We start from the raw sequence: 25,424 nt of genomic DNA, 5'->3' as shown, positions 1-25,424 counted from the left end.
CTGAGAGGAGAAACAAAGGAGTCAAAGAGAGAAAGCGAGAATGTGGGTTTTGTGGAAAAAGAAGAGGAAAACAGCTAAAGAGATACAATCATCGTTGACATTTACTGTTCCCGGCCTCCTTCCCAAGGCTGTGCAAGGCTCTGGCTCATGGGCCGCGAAAGAGCATGGAAATCCAAATACTCTGAGTGCATGAAAAGGTTGTTGTATTTTTTTTTTTTTTTTTAATGAATTAACCCAGCTTGCCTGCAGGATACCACATATCCCTCTGAACTAGCATTCCAGGCCAGCCATCTCAAGTGATGCATCAGAAATGTAACATCCCCGTAGCACTGCCGAGTGTCCTGATTATAGAAGGGAATGAGGGCGGCACACTGTGTGTGTTTGACCAGTGAACTGGAGATGGGATGCATGGTTCCCTGCAGCAGGCAGGGGGAGGGGGAGGAGGAGGAGGAGGAGGAGGAGGTGGTGCGGTTAGCTGCAGAGGAAAAAAAAAAAGGGAAAATGAGATTGGAGAAGAAGGAAAAGAGAAAGAGCTGATGAGAGAGAATTATGTTTGTGTTGTTTACCACTCTGTCCTCATGCAAGCTCCTCTAATGGCTCCGTGTAGGCCTGCATGCACATGGTTGTTTGACTGAGTAAATTAGCATTACTGAAATTCAAGGTGACACTCACAGACTCATTGAATTATATTAACCGATGTGTTATTTCTTCAGAGTTGGAGACAGGTTCGGCCGCCTCATTTCCACCTACAGCACAACATTTATTTCATTTTTATTTAATTACTGAGACGGATGAAGCCAGGGCCTCCACTTCTTTTCTTTCTTTCTTTTTTTTTTTTCAACTGAAGTCCAATGCCAATCTCAGCTCCACTGATGGAGCGGGGCAGTATTATAGGGGAAACAATCTGAGAGGGGAAAGAGAGAGGGGCACTCAGGTGGAGAGAGATACTGCCACGCTTGAAGAGGATGTATGCTTTGGGGGATGACCAGATGGCTGAGGCAAAAGACAGGCAACAAAAGGAGAGGTCAAATAGAGTGGTGAGGATGGAGGAGAGGAGAGCGGAGAGGGACAGTGAGGCATTGAAGGAGGAGGGGATCAGTACTGCATGGAGAGACATCTCTGGAAGAAAGTGAGTGAAAGAACACATACATATACAGAGTATGACTCCAAATCCTGAACTCTCCACATGTGGAACCACTGCAGGTATTTCTCTTTTGTTGAAGTGATTAAGTTGAAAATATTGGTCAGACTGACATTAAAACTTCCAAGTTCCTCACTTTCGCCAGGTCATTGTGTTTCTACCTATTGATAAACTCGTCACTGTATATCTGCTGCTCTTTTGTTCAGCTGTCTTGTAATTGTACTGTCTTGAAAGAATTAGAATTTATTAAAATTTGAAATGTTAGGAAATTTACAAGCACGACAAATTAGCGAGGTATCAGATTGGTGCGGCTTCCAATGAACAGTGTAGATTAATTTGAAAGATACAGCATTATACAAAAATCTGCAATTTAAAGAAAGAAGAAAGCTAAACACACAAAAACCACATGCTCATTCCTCACAGGTGTTGGCTGTCGGTGATAAGCGTGTCTTTGTTTTTCTCTGCTTTCTGTGTAGCAGCTAATTGGTTTCTGCTATTTATTTGCAGCAGTTTGTAAAATGATGGTTGTAGCTGCCTGCTGGATGAAGGGTCATTTTACTGATGTGGTGACACATTTGTTTAATCAAGCATGATAAACAGCACTGCTGCTGTAGCTCCACCTAAAGCTTCCTCTAAGTCAGATTTACTATCCACTGCAGGCCTAGGTACATATTATACACCATCAGAACTCAACATGTGGTGTGGCTCGTTAGTCTCTAACCATGGAAATGGGTCAGAGGTTTCTGCACAGCATAGCTTATGGCACTCCACTGAAAATCAATAACACTGTTTCCATTAACTGTATAAGGTGTTACACTACCTGTAATTGTCTCTGTTCATGGTGATGCATGTGGCTTTGAATGCATGTGGCTTTGAATGCCAGTCCCATAAAGCCAGATCATAAACCACAGACTCCTACAACTCCTTAGTGAAAATAATGAAAATCCTAAATTGGCTTTTTACCAAAATATCATACATATACAGCACACAGCAGATGCTGCTAGAGTCTGACCCCTTTCAACATATACATCAGTGAACAGGTGATGGCATTAAAAAGGCGTACAGCACCTGACATCCACTTAGCAGACACAGAAGTCAAATGCAGACTGTTTGCAGATGATCTGGTGCTCCTGTCTCCAACCAAAGAAGGGCTACAACAGCACCTTAATCTTCTGCACCAGCTCCCCCAGACCTGGGCCTTGACAGTGAATCTAACCAAGACAAAAATAAATAAATATAAATTCTTTGTAAATGCTAACACTGTAGAACCTACAAAAATATTTACCTCCTAAGCCCAAGCCTAAACATGAGCACCACAGGAAACTCAACAAAGCTGTAAATGACCTGAGAGACAAGGCAAGAAGGTTTTTTTTTTTTTTATGCTATCAAAAGGAACATCAAGTTAGACAACCCAATTCAAGTCTTGAAATATTAGATTCTGTCATAGAACCTGTTTCCTTTTATGGTTACAAGGTTTGGGGTCAAAGGGCTAAAAAGAAAGCACTTAAATTTTATAATAACCTAAAAGAAAGCGACCCTGACACGCTCCATAACAAAGCACTCACCTACAGAGAGACCCTAGAGTGAAGCTCCCTCAGCCAGCTGGTTCTGGGACTCCACTCACAAACACAAGCAGGGCCCCCAGACAGAAACTATTTGAAACATTGGAAACAGTCATCCAAAAACCAAAGCAAACTGGAATGCTATTTGGCCCTAAGAAGAGACTGCTCAGTGGCAGATTACCTGACCACTGTGACCAATCCAAGGAAATCTTTGACCATGTACAGACTCAGTGAGCACAGCCTCGCCATGGAGAGAGGCCACCGCAGGCAGATCGGTCTCCCCAAAGAAGAAAGATTGTGGAACCGCTGCACACAGCAGGAGGTGGAAACTGAACTGCACTTTTTAACCACCTGCCAACTGTAATAAGACATCAGAGACAAAACAACCAACTGAAAAGGCTTTGAAAACATGGTTAATAACAAAATAACTCCCATATCTGCTGTGATATGTATATACATGCATATATACTACTACAGAAATATATACTTCTATATATTTCTGATAGCAAAATCACACTTCTTCAGTTTGTGTGCATTTTTGTATATGTGTGCATATGTGCATTTTTTTTTTTCACACTTGCTTTGGCAATGTAAACGTCTGTTTCCTATGCCAGTAAAGCCCCTCTGAATTTAACTGAACAAAGACTCATAACTTGTCACAAATGATGCTCATGAGAACAGACTCTGCAGAAGGTGGTGAACTGTGAAGAAAGGAGTGTGCAGTTCTTGAGGCAAAAGAGTTCAGGATGAGTTGTGTCTCAGGGGCAGAGTTGCAGGATGCTGGCAGATCTGGTGCAGTGAGACTGGATGGCGCATGCCCCTAAAACAGAACAGGTCATTCTTTGTCTAGAACATCCTTACAGACCTCACCACTGCGGGTGAACCTACCTGCCGCTTAGATTGCTCTAGATGGCAGACCTTTCTGCCACAGTAAGATGGCGCACCTGAAAAGGAGGGAGCACAAAGACACTATCAGTCATGTGAGCAAGATGAGAGTTCAAAAGAAGAGGGAAGAAGTGTGTGTGTGTGTGTGGACATATCTGTTATTGAAGCATGGGCTTGCTCAAAGCTCAACCTAATAAGCAGAGGACAGCTGAGCAGAGAGAAAGAGGCTGCCAGATCTGGTCCCCTAGGATAGGTTCTGTGTCAGTACTGGCCCAAATTAAGAGGGAGTGCAGAGAAAACTGGGCCTCGACGAGGTCTGGAACTCCTACTGGCTCCCATTCAGTGTGGGAGATTGCACCATTCACCCTGCAGCACTTACCCACAATACTGCTGTCCATCTGTTGATTCACTTATCAAGAAGCTGCGTTGGTGTGTGTGTATGCCTGGATCTGTCCGTTTGTGTGTCTGCCTGGTTGTGTGTGTGTTGCTGAGAATGGATGCTTATACCTGGGGAGAGGTGTCTGTACCCGGACAGATAGGGAGGGAATAGAATTAAAAAAGAGGAGGCAAATCCCAGCAGTGACTAGATCTCTCATTCACACAGCAATTGTGCTTAAGAGCCGAATACGTGAGCGCAGTCATGTTGTCCTCTGAGCATCAGGAAGGTTTTCACATGCTGTAGCAGCGTTCATCACAAGGACAGACGAATCCTCACGGGCTGAAAGAGAAAACAAAAACATGTTTACTGCATGCGCGCATGTGTGTGTGATTGCATCTTGCGCTTGATTAAGATGGACGTACATAATACAAACTGTCATGTTGGAGGTGAACTGAGCTCTAGCTATGTCTTATGTTTCTTACCATATAACATGAATGGATATCCATCAGCCAATCAGACTTCAGACAAATATTTAACATAGCCATAAGAGAAGATTGGATAGAGCATTCCCTCATGTCATCCAACTCATTGTGCGGGAATATTCAGTGTTTACGGATGTTAAGAATGCTTGATTACCCAGCGGGAACACTTGAGAGTCAATCAGAATAAGTGAACAGCCATTCATGATAGGGTAATAAAAGCAAAACACACCTGTAGCTATATTAGTTTACACATTAATGGCCTCTGACTGAATGGAAGTCGCTCCTGCCTGACAATTTATGCTGTCCCAGTAGACTGCATAATGAATACACAAACTGAAACGTTTTTTTTTTGACACACACAAAATGTCATCAGCAGATGCTCGTGCTGATTTAAAAAAAAAAAAAAAAAGTTAAAAAATGCTTGTATCACTGACATGTTCATTTCCCCAAAGATTTCTTACAGGGAAAAACATTCAAAAATGTTATGTAACTGTTTTTTTATTTTACCCTCTGGTCGTCTCGTTTTTGTGCAGCCTTTCGAAGGGTTTTTTTTTTTTTTTTTTGCTTAAAAGTGTGATGTCTGTTTACCTTAATATGCGTTTTGTCTTTTTAAGTTCTGTCCTCTTTCTAATCAGCTCTCATTGTATGTAGCTTTAACTGACATCGTGGCGTCAGCAAAGACATCATGAGTACACGTGAGGTCACTGAAAGTGAAACTGTGTTCACTTTTCACTCCAGGCAGAAAGAGTTGTCGTTTTCAGCTCTTTCGTGGGAGGCAACAGAAGCGGTGGCAGGCAGCAGTGGCGCTCACAGCAGCTGTGAATGCTGCAGTGAGTCGTTCACTGAGGATGAGGGAACTGAGCGGTAACTGGTGGGAGCTCCTGATGGGAGCTGGAGACCTTCAGTGAACCGCGTGACGTTTCTATCATTTGGCTGCCACTTTCCTACCAATGCAAACACACACAAACACGCTGTACCGCTTGCATTTACACCTGCTGACATCCTGTCACAACGCTAGCCTGACTATTACCAGATTCAGTTCACTTTCAGATGCAGTGCATGCTTTCTTCATTGTGTATTGTATGTAACATGCATTTTATTTATTTATTTATTTATTTATTTTTGGGTCAGATACGTTATCTAGATGCAGAGATTGAATATTAATTCCAGGTGTAAATTCTTATGTTGCGATCACTTGGGAGTGGTATCAGGCTTTAGGGCTGCAACTAGCAATTATTTTCATGATCAATTACGTAATCAGAGGTGCTTTAAGGGGTTTTAGTCTCAAAGCCCAAGCTATAAGCCCAAGATAACCCTGGTGACATCATTAGGGTTATTTTTCCAGACTTTGCAAATCTCTCTCCAGAGCCCCCGAAGGCATTACACAGGCTGAGTAGTACCACTAACGACTGAAGCTGAAATGTAAAATCTTTGGAATGCCCCTTCACTGACTAATCATTTGGTCTATAAAATGTCAGAAAATGCTAAAAAAAAATGCCCATCACAATTTGCTACAGCACAATTCCTTCCAATAAAGAAGCGTTTGTGCAATTTGCTCTGCATGTTTTGCTTAAACATGACTTCAATGATTATATGACAAAACTGTTGTCAGCTAATTGATTGGTTGACTGATCATTTTAGGTCTGACGTCATGGGAAATGGTCCGATACTAGAGTCAAATCCAAGTTTTGAGTGTACTGATGTTAAAACATTACTTTTTTTACACTGACAAATATGAATGTTTTCATTAAAAAGAAATTAAAATTTATCAAAACAAGCAAAAGGTCTTAAATGTTAAATGTCAAAAACAAGCAGCTGCACATTGCTTAGATTTTGTTTTTTTCATTTAAACCAGTATCTACAGAACCTGATCAAAGAATAAGAAAGCAAAACTATGCATCTGACTATAGAGAATACATCAGTAGTTATTATTTTATTTCCCAGGATATGCTGTCAGCGCTTTAGGGGGGGTCACTCAGAGTCACATAAACCCTTAATTGGCTATTAGTGGTGGGTCAAATGACACAATCGATGTATTGCTGCCTAAAATGATGAGGCATACATTTGTGAATGTGCATACCCATATTTTGCTGACTAATGTTTTAACACTCATGTCCTCTTGCCCTCTGCTGTCCCTGCAGTTTGCTCCCAGTTCTCCCGCGGGGTGTACGCCATCTTCGGATTCTACGACAAGAAGTCCATGAACACCTTGACCTCGTTCTGCGGCGCTCTGCACACTTCCTTTGTCACACCCAGTTACCCCACTGATAATGAGGTGCAGTTTGTCATCCAGATGCGACCCGCCCTCCGGGGTGCTGTCCTCAGCCTGCTCTCTCACTACAAGTGGCAGAAGTTTGTCTACCTCTACGACACTGACCGAGGTAGGTGACCGTGCGGGCCTTGAGTCAGGACTTAAAGCTTGAATTACAGTGTGAAACCACAGGAAATGTTTCAGAGACTCAGAATAGCAGCTGCTCACCAGCGTTAGCAAAGGGTAGATTTACACTGTAATACTTCATGAAAGCCCTGTAAGTGCTTAAACTGTTAACACTGCACTATTTCATACAGTAGTTTGGTGATATGTAAATTTGGAATACATTCACTAGCAGCTCATAATACTTGTAATAACACATTACACTTTAAGAAGCTGCATGTCTTATGAGCTATAACCTTTGGATTCTTCTAACAGTTGGCTGGTTGGTGTCAGTTAATCTTCTGTTTAATCATGTTGTTGGTATTGGCTCGTCTTTCATCTGAAATGAGGTATGTCACAGCTGCTGCTAAAAAGTCTCTTCCTGCCTGTGGGGGCTGATTATTGCATCGCCTCTATGAGGGTTTATTGTGAGGTTCCCAGATTGCATTGCCTGGTTGACAATAAACGCTGGTTTAATGTAGCAGCGCGCCATGTGCATGACGACCTGTCAATATGGCGAAGTGTTAATTTCTGGGATTTCTAATGTGAAACGAGAAAATGAGCACGTTATCTCTCAGTAGAATAATGATCCCACTCCTCCTACGGAAACTTCAATTTGCTCCAACAACACCTGGGCAGAAGGGAAGGATATGTTCAACATGTCACAGACAAAGAGACAATATTACTTCTTCTTTGCGACAGTGCCAAAAAGGGTGGCAACAAATTCCTCCCCACTGTACGTAGCAGCTTGGATTTGCTATGTTTATTTGCTCATTATAGAGAGGTCCTGACCTGCAGATATGCTTCAAGCAACTTGTCTTCTCTGCAGTGTGCTCTCTCTGCTCTGTGTTTGGCTCTTTTTCTGGTCCAGCCTCACGCCCCCTCCTCTGTCTGTCTCGCTTTGAGGCAGAATATGAAGTGTGCTTTAGCGCACAGTCCTCTGTCTTTGGGTCTCCAGGCCTGTAGGGTCCAGAGCTGAGGGGCCTTAATCCTCCACACAGCCTGCAGATAATATGTGGTTAATTAGGGTCACTCTGACTAGAACACTCATTGGATCTTCCCTGCGGATGCTAGCAACCCACACGTCCTTCAGCACAACCAATACTGCCCAGCTACCGGTCCCCATCCCTTTGCTTTTCTACTTCTGTCTGGCAAGTGAGACAGTCTGGGCCAGAGTTGGATACATAGTGGAGGTGGGGAAAAGAGTCTGTAATACAAAAAGAGAAGAGGTGTTAGGGAGAGAAAAAATTATGACAAACAGACACATGCTTTAAAGAGTGAAAACAGCGACAGAGGGCAAAAGTGGGAGGGAAAGTGAGAAGGAGGAGGAAACAAAACACCAATTCAGTACAGCAATTAAGGCAACAGCAGGCATGTGTGATTTACAGCCTGTTACCTGTGTACAGACAATTCCCTGTGTACTGTACATCCCCGTGCTGAGGCCCATGCCAAGCCACTTTTACCTCTCTCCTTACTGCCAGTGGTGTAAGACGATCCCTTATTAGTGGGAGGACATTGGCCCCAGGAGGGGATTAAAGTCGTTTATTGATGCACTCCATCCAGCACTTTGGGGGGCTTTGACACTTGGCTCATCAAGCAGACAGATGTGTCAGAGAGCCTTTACCTCCGCTTATCAGGTAGTGCAGCTCCCCTGGCAATATGGACACTGGCTGCTGGCTAAACCAGGAGGAGTGACAAGGGAAAACTGTTTTCAAGGGTGTATTTTTTTTTTTTTCTTTTTACCCTTCTGCTCTGAAGCGAAAGGAAAATTGACAGACAACTTGGTTTCGTCTGTATTATTCTGAGTTATTTATTGATTTAGTGGTTCCCAACTTATTTTTGTCTGAAATACCCCCACAACCTTGTCTGTTGAGCTCAAGTTGCCCTTCATCTATACCACCTGTCATGTTCCAAATGTGTACATTTCCAAAATTTACAGTTCAATTGTCAGTCTAACTATTTCAAGCATTTATTGTCTACATCATCTCTGACCATGATTGTAAATACTACACAAGCAAGTCAGAAAATTAAAACTATGTAACAGTACAGCCCTGCATACAGGGGGCTATTACAGGTTTCTGATTTTGCTGCAGATAAATAGTGAACAAGCAAATGTACCCAATGTCAAATGACCCTCTGCTCATGCAATGCAAAGCACCTCTTTCAACATATTACTTTCTTTGGTCCTTTTTGCCTTTTAATTTGTGTTTGATAAAAGCATTGATCATCCATAATACTGGAAGCAACTTTGCAATTATTCTCCAAACTCTCCTATTAGGGAGAGAAAACACAGCGCTACAGAAAAAAGAAAAGAAAAAAGCATTCACTAGCTGAGCTCCACCGTGAGGTTTTATTCAGTCAATAGAAAAGATTAATTACAACCACACTATTCATTTGGCTCTGTTATTGGGCTGGCAAAAAATGCTTTTAGGCCATAGTGCAGTGCTTTCAGTCTGAGAGTGCTGGTTCATATGCTTCAGACTCCGATGTATTGGAGGGAAATGGAGGGAAATTTGTGCCCTAAATGCCAATATCAGACAGCTGTTTGAAAGCAGGCGTTATGATGAAGGAACTAAACTGGAAGCAAATGGAGCCTCTGTAGGCAGTGTTATACCAGCATAATGAGTGGCTACTCTTCTTTTATCTGAGGTAATACATTGACAGGCTACTTGACGTGTGTGTGTGTGTGTGTGTGTGTATTAATACATGTGTGGGTAGAGAGAGATGAAAGATCCAAACAGACATCACCACTCTTTCTTTTGATTCACCCCCAAACATACAACATACACTATGGCTAACCAGGAAAAAAAAAAACCTCAATCCCTGCAACACTCCTTCTACTGTCCTCTGTCTTCCCAAGTCTCACCTCTCTGAGGGTGAACATTTTTTTTCTGTCCTTTCAGTTTGCATCAGCAGACGAATTTCCCCTCAAAAAAGTGGGTGTGTATAGGCTGGTAGATGGATCTTGCCCTCTCCGTTCTGGCGGCCAGGTATGGGCAGATAATTGCCGGGTCTGTGCAGCAGAGACAGATGATTACAGGCTTTATTGTCTCTCCCAGGCACAATCAACCCTGATTCAGCAATCTCACCTCTATTTGATTTATGAGTCGCGCTCTCTCTTTCTCACACCCTCTATACCTTTTCCTTATATGTTTTTAGGTTTCTCTTGTGCCCCTTTGTCCTGTGAGTGTACCTTAGACCTCACTGTGGCTGTACTAGTAAAGCGGTCACAACCCTTCTGTCCTTAAATGCAGCAAGTTAATCTGAATCAGAATCTAAAGGGGTCACAAAAATGAATTGGGGGGGAAAAAAACTACAACTTGTCTACTGTTCTGTGTGAGAACATTTGTCCTGCAGCAGTATACTGTCTTTTGTATTTTGATTTTTCCAATGACTACGACTGACCGTTAGCTACCGTAGCTCATTAGCCTACGCTCTTATAGCGTCCACCTGTCTCTGCCCTCGGAGGGTAAACACCTGATTTGCTATTTGTGAATGGGGCATTTTTCAACACAACCTGCAATCCCACAATCTAATTGTCTGTGTGTCAGACATGCAAACATGCAGCCAACATTAGCCATGCTAATAGACATGCTAATAATTGTAGGTTATGATGGAGCAGGTGATTCATTTGTTTCATGTTTGCGCTTGTGCTTCTGGCTTTGGAAAGGCTATAGAGGACACCACCATCCAAAGATTTTAAATGCAAATGTAGCACTAAATTCAAAGCTTGACAGGCCTGCTGTGCCCGGTCACAGTTGCTAGGTTATGATGGCACAATCACTGTTTTGGGGGGGAGGGGTTCAGCAAAGGGTCAATTGTGTGTCTACTCCCCCCCCCCCCCCCCCCCCCCCCCCCTAGCCTCTCTGCATCACATTCGTTTTGTCAGTCTAAAAAAAAAAACAGTTCACCTTGAATTGAGCAACAAGACGAAAAAAATAAAACCTGAATTGAGACGTAAATATAACTGATTGAGTCTCCTGGCACTGTGAAAGCACTTATATTTTCCACTGACACTTTGCGAATACCAATCTGCAGAGAGCAATACCACTGATATTTTTGCGGTAAGACCTGAAACCGCCACCTCTTTAAATCCATGATGGTGTTGTGAGACACAGGATTTTAGCCTGTCTCACAATATCCATCACCACAGCAAGGCTGCGTTGATGACATACTAAGAACAATGCTGGGGCCTTGTGTTGTCTCCTTCTGTCATTTCCTCAGCCGATCAATATTCTGAATGTGATACAGTTGGGAAGAAAACGATCTAAGTCATAGCTGCTGCACGGAAAACGCAAAGCTATATCATTTCAACTGCTGACAGTTGAAACTACAGTTGAAATAGTGTTCGATATTAAAACCATCATTATTGCACGAGGAAGTCAAATGTACTTTGAACAGAAATCTGCCAGGTAGAAGCTGTAGTCTGGCATTCAGTCCAGTAATGCCTCTAGGGCACTTCTTTCATTCATTCTGTCAATATTTTCAGTGACCTCAACTGCAGTCAATTCAGCAAACTTATCTGGAACAATAAGGAACATGTACAGTATTGATTGTTAAAGGTATTTGGAGTATTTTTGACCACAACGGGAACAGCTTATTGTAAAACATGCAAATATGTGCATATTGTGTCCCACCATATGGTCTCCAGAGTGTTCGCAGGCATATAAACAGTATTTATTTGAGGCACTTTTTATAGCCACATTTATAGTTAAAGGTCTTAAAATGTCAATATTGAATTAACATGTAACTATTTACACAAATAGAAAATCTCACACAAGCTGCTGTTAACACAGTAAGAAGTTGAACAACACCAAAGCTGTCCTCAAGAGAAATATACTTTCTAAAAACAGTTACTTGCGCCTTCATTATCACTCAGGCAGCTGTCTCCCAGACAACAGTCTGAACCTAAACCTAAATCAAACAGGCCAATTTTGGTTTACCATAATGAAAGCAATGATACCTTTCTGTTATTTTTAAATGTGAATAAATTGATAAAAGTAATCTGCCCTTCATAAAAACAAATCAATCCGTGAAAATACGTGCTTTATTTCTTTTAGTCGAATATATTGTTGCAGTAATTTTTCAGTTTTAAAAGTGCTCCAAAGCAACTCAAACCATCAAGTACTTGAGTACTGAAATCAAACCCCCTTAAATAATCTTTTTATATTCCATTTAAAAAAGTTAGCACACATTTTAGCCATTTTGCTATTCTCATTATAAAAAGATGTATTATATTTTTGAGGCAGACAAATGAATTTGCAAGCTTGCAGTCAGGTAATTTGTATGTGCATGCACCATGTTCTCAAACAACAGGGACACAGAGAGGGCCGGTAAAGAGATGGACAGGGTCCACCCACCCACATTATTATGTATGAAACTGCCAATCAGATCTGTTTACTTATTAATCCAAGGTGCCGGTGTAGCCGGTGTTTCAAATTCAAACTTTTCAGCACACTCAGAACAATCGATAGTTATAGAAGAGTTCATAACTACTTTGACAAGCTAATGTAAAGCTACCATGAATCACTCAATACAGCCCAGACTTATTTAAATATATAAAATTTCTCTTCTGTTTTATCAGTTGTTAGAAATAAAATATCTTAATATTCAGTCTTTCATTTTATTACAGTTTCATTTTATAAGTGATTGAAGGGCCAAAGCCAAACTGCCCTCTTGATCATGTTCTTTCAGTTTCAATCTATTGGCTAAACTAGTTTAGTTCAGCCACTGATTACATGCTTCTTGTCTGGGTTCAGACAGAGAATTCTGATCACATGATTACCTCCGTCATGGCTGCTAATGTCGGTGGTTGGGTAATAAGATTTGCAAACTTGCTAAAACATAAAAAAAATAATCTATCATATTGATGGCTGCATCAATCAAAGACCACTTGGCTTTGTATTAAACCCTCATAACTCACCACAGACACCGTGGATCAGCTGTTAAACAGGCAGACATGATAACTGCAGTCTGGCACAGTTGGCAGAGTGATGTGCCAATACGGCCAAGAGGCTTGTGAATGGGAGGATTGGATGACCCCACATAGTTAGCCTCATCTCATCTAATTCCTGCCAAGCTACTGTAGATAGAAAGACAGATACAAAGGGGGGGGGGGGGGGGGGGGGGGGGGGGGCGTGCGGCTGGGGGGCAATCAGACAGAACCAGATACATTGCAACTAAAGAGAACCTTGCTCCCTATTCTTCAGCAATCCCTCTAATTGGCTACCCAGAGACAGTTGCCTTTGTTTCCTGAAAGACTCAAACAATAAATGCCTCCCACTGTGCTCCTGGATGCCTTTGATGGCAAACCAAATCAGGTCTGTCCTTTAATTTGGTTGTAGAGGTTTGGCATCGCTTTTACGGTTGTAAACAGGAAAACAAATCAAGCTGTTTGATAGACTACCAAATGCATTAAGGGTAGTCCAAACTCCAGTTGTTAAACACAAAAAGACAGACATGAAATGGCTATTGCTTTTCGATTCAACATATCTAGTTAAGGAATTACGGTGACATGTTTTCATGTGCAGTGACTTTGTAGTTAGCATTTCATCTTTTAACCACCATTTCATCTTTTAACCACCATGCTAAACCAAAGCAATATTTTCTCACCGTGCTACTGCAAACCATCAGTTTTCCCCTTCGTTTGTTATATAAGTCATTTTTATGCCATTCTAACACATTTCACACAAATAATGTCTACTCAAGTGCAATATTGTCACCCATGATTGTTGATTTATACTCCCTGCTCGCAATGTGAGATAATAAGTGTGAATGCCAGCTCCCTACTGCAACCATGCCTATATCATAGACTGCAGCTTGTTTCCTTGGCTTTGTGGTCTCATCACAGCTGCTATAATGGCACATCGGCTGCACCCAGCTGAGACTTTATACACACACACACACACACACACACACACACACACACACACATATGCCTCTTGTGCTTTAGTGGTCCTCTCCTTCACGCCGGCTTCATAACAACTAAATTATGCATGCATCAGGAGAATAAATCAGCTTGGACACGCTGACAAGAAAGGGCACATCAGAGAAGCCATAAAATGCAAAAGAAAAATAATATTAAAGAAATGTGAATGAAGCTATGCATCACTGGCATTTTCTCTCTCTTTTTATTTTGCACACATAAACTGGTATCACTGCCAAAGTGACATCCTAATATACAGATGGTCCAACTTGCAGTGGCAACCGCTGTAATTCAGTAACCCCTTGAAAAACTACAAGTCAAGCACCTGTGCCTTTAAAAAAAAAAAAAAAAAAAAAAAAGTGATATGAGAGCCATCGTCTGTCACAATAAGCACACAATAAACCTCTATGCTCTCTCAGTGTCCTCTTTTAACTGAACCTGGAATAAAGCCATTTTACCACCTACCCACTGCTAGCTTCAGCAGCCATGAAATTACTGCTGGGAGCTTCTTTTTTTTTCATTACAACAAAATGTCCTGGCCTTTGCTTCAAGCAGCCATAGTAGAGGTTGATTGCTTTGATGTTACTCTGTGTCACAGAGCCAATTTATTTCTTTGAAACAACAAAATGTATATATGTCATCTTCAAGAGTAAACACAAGAGCAGAATGATATTTGAACTTTTGTTCATGAAAGGTAATTTTTCTTTTTATCTGATTAGCCAAAGCTGCCCAGAGACTTTTGCACAGCACTTGATCAATCCCTTCAGACAAACACACACACCACACACACACACAACTCTGTGTATGTGTGTTGGTGTGCATGCCCGTCCATGTATATGTGCTGATATGTCACAGTATGTAGTGAGAGCGGGAGACAAGGGAACAAAGACAGATGGGGAGAGATGGAGAAGCTCTGAAAAGTCTGTGGGTGGATTTTCACAGTGGAGAAGCGCTACTCTCCTCCCTCCTGCATGTATGCACTTCTAAAGATATAGACAGCATGCTGCTTCTGTTTGATTTGACATGCGCTGTCTTTTTGATTAGGACAGCACTTGGCAGTGAAGCTGTTTTGGTTATAGGCCTACTGTAAACCCCACATCAAAGCCTTGGCTACACACTTTTAGGCTACTTTGGCAGTCGCTTCACGGTGAATGCTAGGTTTCTGCCATCGGGGTAAACGTCTAAAGCGTCCCTCTCTCGTGGGCAGGGAGAAGTGGAGGAGCTGGTACTGCAGCTCTAGCTGATTTCACATCAGCTACATTTTTTTTCATTTTTTACATTTTTTTCCCTCTAAATTACAGGAGTCGAATGGACTAGTTTCTGGGTGTGTTTGTTTTTTTTTTTTCTTTTATTAATTGTCAGGTGTTTAAAACCTCTCTCAAAGCCACCTTATTTAGCATGTCTTTACAGCTGCTTAAAGAGTCCATCTGCATACAACCACCCACCAGAAACTGATTTGACTCTTCCTGTTTGTTGCTACTGTATGTAGTTTGCTGGAGAAGTCAAGAGAACAGGTCATATAATTCCAGCAAGCCACTGCCTATTTTATACAAATTATGGGCCTATGCCAGATGACTAATGAGAGGAAATATAAAGCCTTCTTCCTCTCCCAGCCCAAGATTTTGATCTCCACTGCACAAACACTGGAGGGATCCTCAGAGCCCTGTGAGCTTACTTAGCCCAGAGGCAAACACTCACCAGGTCCTAAATACTGTAAGTATTTATTTTGGCTTCCTCAAAAGACAATGGAGACAAAGCATCTCTGGGAATATGTATGAATTGTACACACACAGAAGTGTAGTTAATGAAGAGACAGATTTTGACAGCCTGAGAATTTTAAATAGACATTTGTATTGTCCTCACGGTCGAGGGCAGCTCTCAGGTGTTATTTTCATGATGTCTACACTTGTTCATGGGCCACTTAGTCTGCCAGGATTTACTCAAATGTGACTTATATTTACTTAAAGTTAGCTTTTTGTGAATCAGCCCAGTATACTGACAAGTCCGGGATGGAGGGAAAGTCACAAAATCAGGAGAGGTGAATCTAAATCAAAAGTTACATGACAGGCCACCCTGTTACACACCATAGACTGTATAAGACATGGACCTAGCACCTGTTACGTCACCCATTGGTTTCGGGGAGTCAGTTTTGCGACCACGCCATGGGCATTTGAGCTGCGCCATCTTGGATTTTAGTGGAGGGTGTACTTCCCATAGAGAGGTGGTTACGTGTCAGCCGGGGCCAGCCGGCCGAGAACATGCCCACTGAGCTCGGAGCAATATTTAATATTTACCGGCTTTCACCGCTGCCTCCATCCACTATCCACTTACAGTAACATTAGCACACAAACAACAGCAGCCGCTTCCTGACGGAGCTGCTCTGTCCATGCAATGTCGGACTTTTTAAACAGAAAAATGAGACGAAATAAAATTGTAGCCTACTATTCCCACAATAAACGGACTCTGAGAGCACAGAACACACCGCAGCAGCGTTCCTAACATTAGCTGCTCCGGTCCTCTATGTGTATCAGCAGCGACCATAAATCGGCAATTATGTCATAAGCTAGCGGCAAAATATGCTAATACATGCTAATGAGTGCAGACATCCAGGTAAAATAGTGAGAAATTTACTTACCGAAAAAACTGCAACACAGACTCCTTCGACAGTCGGTTGGTCCAGTCTACACTACAGCAAGCCATACTGTCACAAAAACCTGTCCAAACATTGGCAAACATAGCCGGAAGCCTCTGGATGTAGCCGCCTAGCCCAGCCGATGCTTTAGCAAAGAGCTAACTGCCAGTGCCTGTCTGCTGTAACCCCCCCCCCCCCCCCCTCCCAGAGTTCACGGAGGTGAAAACTATCAATAGAGACCAAAAATAAAAAATGTACCAGGCTGACTGTAAATATGTTTTTTTAGGCTGTAAAGTTGGCTATTTTAACTCAACTGCTGAAACCTACTTCCCCCTTGTTACACACTTGATGTCTGATTCTGCATTAGACACTATTAACATGATAGGACACAGTTTTATACACTATAACACAGTCAGAAGTTTATTTTGATTCAAGTTTGCTGGCTTTTCTTCATGTTTTTCCCAAAGCTTAGTGTACACGCATGTGTGCTGGAACTGCCTTTATAGCATCATATGAACAAAATCTAAAAACCGGGACAAATAAAACCAAAACTATTTGTACAGTTTGGTACCAAGTGAAGTAAATGATACACTGTACATACAAAAACACAGGATATTTATTTTTCTTTGACCCTTCATGGAAATATTGTCATATTGTTACTACAAAGTTGACTTTCCATCTTTCTCTTCAGATGTCCAAACTCGGTATCAAGTCAGCCCCACAATTTATGAGTCAAAGCCATTATCTCTGTGGTTTCAGTTCAGTTGTTTCTGATGCCCTCTGAGACCCGGGACAGTGCTCAGCAGGGCGTCTCGACCCTCATTTACCACAGGATTGGCAAGTTAGGGGGTATGGCAGCCACATTTACTCTTGGCTCAACAGCCACTGACTCTTTTCCATGTGTGCGCTTTAGAGTTTGATCCCTCAGAGATGAGTTCAGATTGTGTTGTTTGTGCCATTCATTTCTCACCCTTTGCTGTTAGCTATTAGCTTCAGTTGCTCTTGGTTCCTTTAATTTCTTGTGTACTGAAGAGTGGTTAACGTGACTTATTTACGAACATGTCGTTATTTGATCAGATTGGTAGATTAGATTTTGGATTGATATGGATTAGTGTAATGCCAGTGTAATGATACAGTGTAATATGAGCAAGTGATATAGCTGGTTCTCTAAAACTGAGTTGTGGCTAATGCCAAGTTGTATGCTTAGAGAAATTTGCAATACGGTTTCTCTGATTTGTCTAGTTAGCCTGGCTCAGCTGCGAGATATGAGAGAGGGTTGTGAGTGAGAGAGAGAGAGAGAGAGAGAGAGAGGGAGAGATGGAGGGCTGTGACACTCTGCACCGAACCCTAATGAGAGGCAGGGAACCAAAGGAGCTGGGCAATGAGATTAGATGCAACTCAATTCAATTACTGCTGAGCCGCCACGGGTGACGCTTCAAAACTCATCCTGTTAAGATCCGGTTCACAGACGAGGAAGAGGACTGCAGCTCTCACTCAGCCGCTGTACGCTACACTGCCACAACATCTCATTCGCAACAGCTCTGATTTATAAGCACACAGGGTGTCATCAGGCTCCGTCGGGAGTTGATAGCAGACTCTGCAGTGTTCTGATATAGATTTAAAGGAAAATGCAGAAATAATTGAGTTTTCACCCATCACAGCCGTTTATGCACTGCTCCACAAACTACACATTTGTTTCAAGTGTGTGTTCGAGATTAAAGAGCGACTTAACACCCTGTTTTAGCTTCAACACTTTCCCCACGTTCAAAAACTGGATTCAGACCCAGACTCACATCCCTCTGCCCTCACAGTTACCTCACTAATACTCTCTCTTTCTTCTCATCTCTCTAAGACAGTTTGTCCAGAGTACAGTCAGTACTCTGTGAATATTAACTCTGCCTCCTGTTCAATTCAGTTGAACCTCGTGCAGCTGAGGCTGGAAGTATGCCTCTGTGAAGATAAACATGCTGAACGCAGAGAAGGGAGCTATGGGTAACCATACGTCATACAGGTTTAGGAAAAAAAAACATAATTAAAAAAAAAGTCACAAAAGTCCACATAGGTATAAAGCGTCACACAGACATCTCTGATCAGCCCCAGTTCAAATTTGCGCAGGTGTGTTCCAACCATATTCAAGCCTTGACAAATTCAAGCATGCGTTTTCTCTTTTGACTGGTAGACTCACACATTTAACGGCCAAACCTTTTAGCAAATTTGAACTGCACCTTGTCAGCGCTGGCCGACAGACACACTGCTGCACTTTGCATTACTCTCTTGTACCGTTTACAGTCTGTGAGGGTGGTGGTGACCCTGATGTTTCCTTGCACTGGAGTACAAGGATGCATCACAGCTTTTTCACAGAATTATTTTTGGTCAAATAACTACTATTGCAAAGTATAGAATCAATTGACAATATAATAATACATCTAAACTGTGCAGCAAGAACAAGGTAGACTACACACACACACACACACACATACTGTACACCATGAATATCAGATCCTGTGTATCTTGAGTAAATATACTGTACATATACACATACAAATATGTACACACTGTACATGCTACAATGTTTGTATGTTTATGTGTCCACATTACATAACGTGACGTGACTGAGTTCAGTGAGCATAACAGCATGTCTCCGTGTCCTGATGGCATGATTAGCACTAAGGAGCATGATCAGCAGAAACTGCTGCATGCTGCATGCTGCTGCTGCTGCAGCATTCATAGCATGGGGATTTATAGGTGGTGATAAGGAAATCTTGTTGTTGTCTTCCATAATTTATGTAGTTGACTGTAGTACATTTTTAGATGCAACACAGCTGTGGGGCTCCTGAAGGCGAAGAGGTGAATGGGATTTATAGCTTCTCTCAGTGTTGGAAATAAAGATGACTAGCAAAAGCATTTATGGGGGGTCTCCAGTGCTGTTTAGGAGGTTGAATCCATTGATTTGCTGATGCTGAAGTGGACTCTGGTGTGAGAAAGGTAACTGGCAGATGTAAATGTATGCAAAGAAGCCCGGAATAACAATTTTTTTTTTTTTTTTTTTTTTTTTTTATACTTGCTGGTGAGATGAAGAGGGAGCTATCGGTGTTGACGTTGCTGTCAGATTAAGTTGCGCTCAAAGGATTTTGTTCATTTCGATTTTGAAGTCTAAATCACGGAACATAAACTTTTCTGCTGACGTTAATAGAAAACAGGAGCAGAAGTAATCCATTTCTGGACAGACTATTTACGACCACCAGATTCCATCTCTTAATTTCCATACAAATGTAAAACTAGGCAGGCATGGAATCTTCTGTGAATCTTAAATGAATCCAATTGTTCCCACACAGTTCAGGGTTTGCCAGAGGCACAGGGAGACGAACGCCGCACAAATCAGCAATTTCAAAATAAAAGCCCACTGTGATTCTAATCTGATTGACAGGACATTATTTCCCTCTTTCACATGAGAGTTAGCATTATTCATGTTTTTCTTGCACCTCAGAAATGGAAATAGGAAATGCTCTGATTTTTTTTTTTTTTTGAAAGATACATACTGTATATGAGGCCCAAATCCCTAGAGCATTCCACCATGTGCATTTGTATTTTCCTTTGCTATTTAAAATCTTCTGAGACATGTTATTGTGTGTTTCAAGCAGCACAGGAATCAGTGATTGCACCACAGTAAACAAAGAGATACTTGCAGCCCTGAAACAAATATCCACCCTATTATTTTAACCCATATGCATGACATGTCGTACACTCAATGTGATTACCGTGTGTTAAATGGTTCATTGGCATTTTTAGCTTTACCAGCTGTATTCTCGACACTTCGCAAACCAACAGAGACCGTTTTGACCCAGTTAATCTGCATGACATCTCTCAAAGTGAGAAGCTTTTATTGCCGGGAAGACTGCCATGCTATCCAGCTGGCTTGTGGTCGGTGAGGTTCTGAGCATATGCCTCAGGAAAATGAATAATGCATCCATGTTATTCAAACCCTCATTCTGTAACTTTTGCTTTAGGTAGGGGGGATATGAGGAGGTATAGTACACAAGAGTCTCTGCTCATTTAAAAATGATGATACTTGAGAAAAGCTTCAGATGTCTTCACTTCAAGTTTATATTTTTTTTTTTCCAGAGGAAACTGTGGCTTTTGTCCAGGGGGGAAAAATCTTGCTACATTTGACAATTTTACGCCTTTAGACTACACTGATTTCATATTCTTATTGTCCCATGGTGTTTTTCTTCAGATGTACAAATGCTGCTACTTTTAAATGGCTCATGCAACCCAGAAGCCACAAAGGGAATACATGTGTACTTGTACATGCCCTCAACATATCATCTGAAGTCAGTGTTGGGCTACAAGTTACATTCATAAACTATAGGCTGAACTCCTTGGAGATGTGACCTGATAACCAGGTTGCCAGATAACCTTGAGGTCTGGCATGTTGCTGTCTCCAGGCAGTAAGCCATTGCTCCTCTGGACAGATGACACACTGTGCATCGGTCTCCGCTACTTGCTGTGCCGCTCGCCAAAAGGTCATCCGCTGGCGATGTGGCCGTGTGCTGCAGTGGCCGCGTCACACCGGGAGTGCCAAGACACACTCAGTGCAGCAGTCTCAGAGCATTTACAAGTCATGAAAAAAAAAAGGTTGCCTGACCATTCAGATGGAATGGAAAAGAAGGAACATGCAAAAGCAGAGAAATGAAGAGAGTCACAAAGTGGTTTTCTTGTTATAGCTGTTGTTGTTTCTTTGCTCCCTTTGCTGGCTTTGTTGGCTGTCTGCAGCCGGTTCACGGAGATAAGGCTGTACAGAGAAACGGCTCACAGTAAAAAAAAAAAAAAAAAAATATATATATATATATATATATATATATATATATATATATATATATGACAAATGTTTACTTTGCCTACTGCTGTTCAGACTATGTCAGGCAATTTACATAATAATCACAGGCAACTATTTTAATCATCATATAAAATCTGTATGTGAACTTGCTGTAGCTGGAAGTTTTTTTTTTTTCTTTTCTGTATCAGTCAACCACACGACGGATGATGAAAAATGAATAGAGATATGGAAAAGAAGCTTATTGTCCATATAGCTTGCAATTTCATTGTGCGTGGCTTAATGAAATACCAGCAGCATGCTTGATTTTCATTAATAACTTTCATGTTCTTTTTTTTGCCCATTGTACATCGGAGAAGAGTTAAGCCATTTTTATTTCAGCTTGTTCTACGTGCAAGCTATCCCTCCAGAAATAGGGCTACATTATTCATTCTGTGGTATGTGATTTGACCATAGTGTTTCTGAGCGCTCTGTTAAATGAAAATATTTCACGTGTGAATTAATCATTAGAAGGGCTCATTCGCTATTCGTCTGGTAGCATAATGATCTCTTTCCACTGGCCTGGATGAATCTTTCATTGTCTTTATCTTTAAATGAGTTGGCACCATCCTCCAAGGAGACACAGGCCGCAATGTGTTTCACCGCACTGTCAAAGTTAACATGTGGCTGAGCTAAATGCCATAATTTAATTGATGCCAAGCGCAATAACATCACCCGCTGATCTTTTAATAATATGGAGATACAATTCCTGTCCTTTCACTTCATTATGATATTGCCTTCTCAATATGCAAATGTAAATTCGCAGACACTTATACACTTGCACACAAAGTCTAGACTCTAGACCATATTTTAGGGGGCCTGCAGACTTCAGAATGCTATTTTAGATTGTAATGAGATGGCCTTTAACCTTTGGATTCAAGCAAAAACCTCTCCAGAATAAATTAGCAGCCACTCAGTTCTTGCATGACTGTGTGCCAGTCTCTTTTGTGTCTAATCCTCTGGGTCACTCTCTGTCTATATCTCTCCCACTCTCTAGGTTTCTCTATACTGCAGGCCATCATGGAGGCAGCAGTGGCTAACAACTGGCAGGTGACCGCTCGCTCTGTTAGCAGCACAACAGACGCGGCAGAGTTCAAGCGCATCATCGAGGAGATGGACAGGAGGCAGGAGAAGCGCTATGTGATTGACTGCGAGGTGGACAGGATCAACACCATATTAGAGCAGGTGAGCCTCAGACCCACTGTACAGGTGGTGACGCATGTGGTAGTTTATGTAACCAAACACCTACACTGTCCATCTAGCCCTTTTGATGCTTCCTGCTTTAGTCACAGAATTGACAAGAAAGTGTAATTTCACAAAAAAAAAGAAAAAAAGATGCTATTGAATTGCATCACATTTTTGGAGCTTGATCCATAATAGGAACAAAAAAAAATCAGGATATTTCTGCCACTGCTGCATCAATTCCCTCTTAAACAAGTGTCAGTATTGGTTGACTGAAACCCGACTACAAATGAATGCTAACGTTGCTCCATGGCTCCTGCATATCACTTTTCAAGCTGATAACGTGTCACCTTTTTCCCCCAAGTGGCCAAAAAAAAAAATCAAAAAATCAGTTCATGCATTTGTCTCATGGATGGAAGTGGAATACTAAATTGTAGTCCTTTAATTAGGAGAATAATTTGGAGAATAATCCAGTCTATGGTTCAGTACTTTAGAATGTAAAAGATGTTGTTAATACAAATGTCAGTATCCTTTGTACTACTGCTGTCAGGTTTTACAGGAAGCTAATGTCTCATTTCACAACTAAATTATTTTTCTGCAGTTGCATTTGTGCAACGTCCTCAGGGTGTCACAGTGTGTTAAATTGAAAGTGAGGGATAGCAGTAATCCCACCTGTTGGAGGGGCTCAGCCTGCCGTTGTTTGGTTGCTAAGTTTGTGGCCAACTTGTTTGAAAATCAGTGTGTGCTGAAGCTGCCCCAGAGCCTGAAGTTGAGAGGTCTGAGCATGAGCAGCCATTTGGAGAGACCACTGATGATGCAGCCTTTTTAATCCTCCTCTAACAACCCCAAACGCCTCCATTCCTCTATCACATGCACTGCCTGAGGAGGAAATGAAAGGTCCACCAGTCCTTGTATTAGGGGAAACACAATTACCATGAATAGATGAGTGGCTATTATGCCATGCATCTCCACTGTTTGCCTGCCCAGCACCATCCTACACCTCTCTGTTTGCTGTTGCCTGCTTATAAGGCAATCAGCTCCCGAATTGGATTCTGCTCGTTAACATTCATTTAGATATTGGCTTCTCTCTGCCTCACAATATCCCCTCTACGACTGTTAGTTTCACTTGTTTTTTATGAATCTAATTTGATCCCAAAGTCATAGTTTAAAGCAGAATTGCTTTTAGTATTAATTTGCTGTGTCTAATTTAATTCTTGTGCTGCAAATTTCCTCCCTTTACAATTCAAGGTCTATACTAAAATCTATTTCCTTTTTGTGTTAAGAATACGCGTCAGCTTTTAAGAAAAGCTTAGAATATTCATTACAAATCACATGTGAGGCATATTCATGGGTGCGTCTTTAATTGCTTTTCTTCCTCCTGCAAACAATAATAAGGACGCAAGGCAGTATTTTGTTTGATGTGCTCCTGTTTCTGTCTTTGTTCCCATCAATGAATTATTTCTTTTTCTTTAGGGGCGGGGGGGCTCTTTCCCTTCCTCCAACTATCACCATCATACATTTTTCTGTCTAAACTTTGTTTTAGCTCAGAAGGGGAAAATAAAGCTTTTACAACAGCTAACCTTCAAAGCAGCAGTGTGCTCAATTTTACCCCTTGTTTTAATGACAACCACAGCGTGGGATTTTTTTTTTTTTTTTTTTGGAGTTAATTGAAATAATCTCGCTTGTTCTGCCAATATGGATGAGTCAGGCATTCAGGCAAGCTGCTGGACTTCACTCTGCAGCCGCCCCCCTCCTGGGCCATACCATTATACTTTGAAACAGGGATGGACTGTCTCCCATGAGGGCAATCACACCAAAAAAGAGCACCCGGTGGCAGCTATGTGCAAACCCACTGCTTTTACCTGCTGTTGTAGTTCTATTAACCGATGATTGTAGACAGATAGAGTTTCATCTCTGGAGGACAGGAGGGAGAGTTTGAACAGAACCTGTGATATGAGGCCGGTGTCTGTGTGTCGCAGTGTCGACGTGTTGCTTCAATCCTTCAAGGTCACCGCCTGTTGAGAGAGGATCATGAGGCAGGACAGATCCAGCCAGCTGATTGCTGGGGGAAATGGGAATCAGCTCAGTGGCTTAGTTTTATGATTTCAGTTGGTGTAATCCCACCGCAGAATGAATGTCTTTGTACCAGGCAATGAAGTTCATGGAATGTAGAGTTATCTTGAATAGGCAAGGGTCGAGCTTCCACAATTTGGCACAGTTGTTGCACTAAAAAAGAAAAAGAGAAGCCTCCGTGCTGCTCTTCATTAGCACCACTTTTGATCTGGTCACTGTTTAATGCTTTGGCCCTTTGGGTCTTTGTTTCTCTACTAGTTCAATGAGCTGAATTTTTTAAACCTTTCAGCAGTCTTCCTAAATGACTAAAGGGACATCCAGCGGTAGTATATTTACTCAAGTACTGTACAATTAAAATTTTCTTTCAAAACAAATGACCATGAAACAACACTAAATATATTACGCAGGTTAAAATTTGTTCCACCTCGACGTGTTAATGCATCTGTAATAATAATAATAAACCAATTATAGACATGCTGCACTGTTCATTATGTACTATACATTGTACAGTAATTTTGTGTACTTAAGGACCTGAGAGTTTCTGCTGGCACCGAAGACACTTTTTATTAATTAATCTGCTGATTATATTTTCAATTAATTCATTAATTCTTTAGTTTATGAAAACTTTTGAATATAATGATCCCCTGATGAGTTTTGAGAGTCCAAGATAACATCTTATGTCTTTTTTTGTCTTGTTCTGTATAGCACCTTTCAACGACAATACAATTCAAGTGCTGTACTGTGGAAGCTCATAGGAAACTACATTAAAATGATCATGTAAACTTGAAAATGAAAATGAAATTCCACAAAACCATCCATTTAATTTTCCCTACATCTTGAATATTGTTTGCATGAATGGAAAATGAGGTTACATTGT

At 41.6% G+C, this 25,424-nt stretch overlaps 1 protein-coding gene across 5 annotated transcripts in view; it reads left to right on the top strand.

The window, feature by feature from the left end:
• The window catches only part of LOC121188047 (glutamate receptor 3), a 78,861-nt gene that overhangs the window by 17,564 nt on the left and 35,873 nt on the right, over nt 1-25,424 (top strand). For all 5 annotated transcript variants that reach the window (XR_005894679.1, XM_041047575.1, XM_041047574.1 and 2 more), the window contains exons 3-4: nt 6,591-6,830; nt 22,290-22,477. Coding sequence is in view for 4 of the 5 variants with exons in the window: in XM_041047575.1 (XP_040903509.1) it covers nt 6,591-6,830; nt 22,290-22,477 (428 nt within the window). In the remaining variant the exon portion in view is untranslated. The remainder of the gene's footprint in view (nt 1-6,590; nt 6,831-22,289; nt 22,478-25,424) is intronic.

This window comes from Toxotes jaculatrix, chromosome 10, assembly GCF_017976425.1.
Source record: "Toxotes jaculatrix isolate fToxJac2 chromosome 10, fToxJac2.pri, whole genome shotgun sequence".
Taxonomy (NCBI): Eukaryota; Metazoa; Chordata; class Actinopteri; family Toxotidae; genus Toxotes; species Toxotes jaculatrix.
The sequence above is the reverse complement of the archived record's forward strand: the minus strand, read 5'-3'. Positions and strand labels throughout refer to the sequence as shown.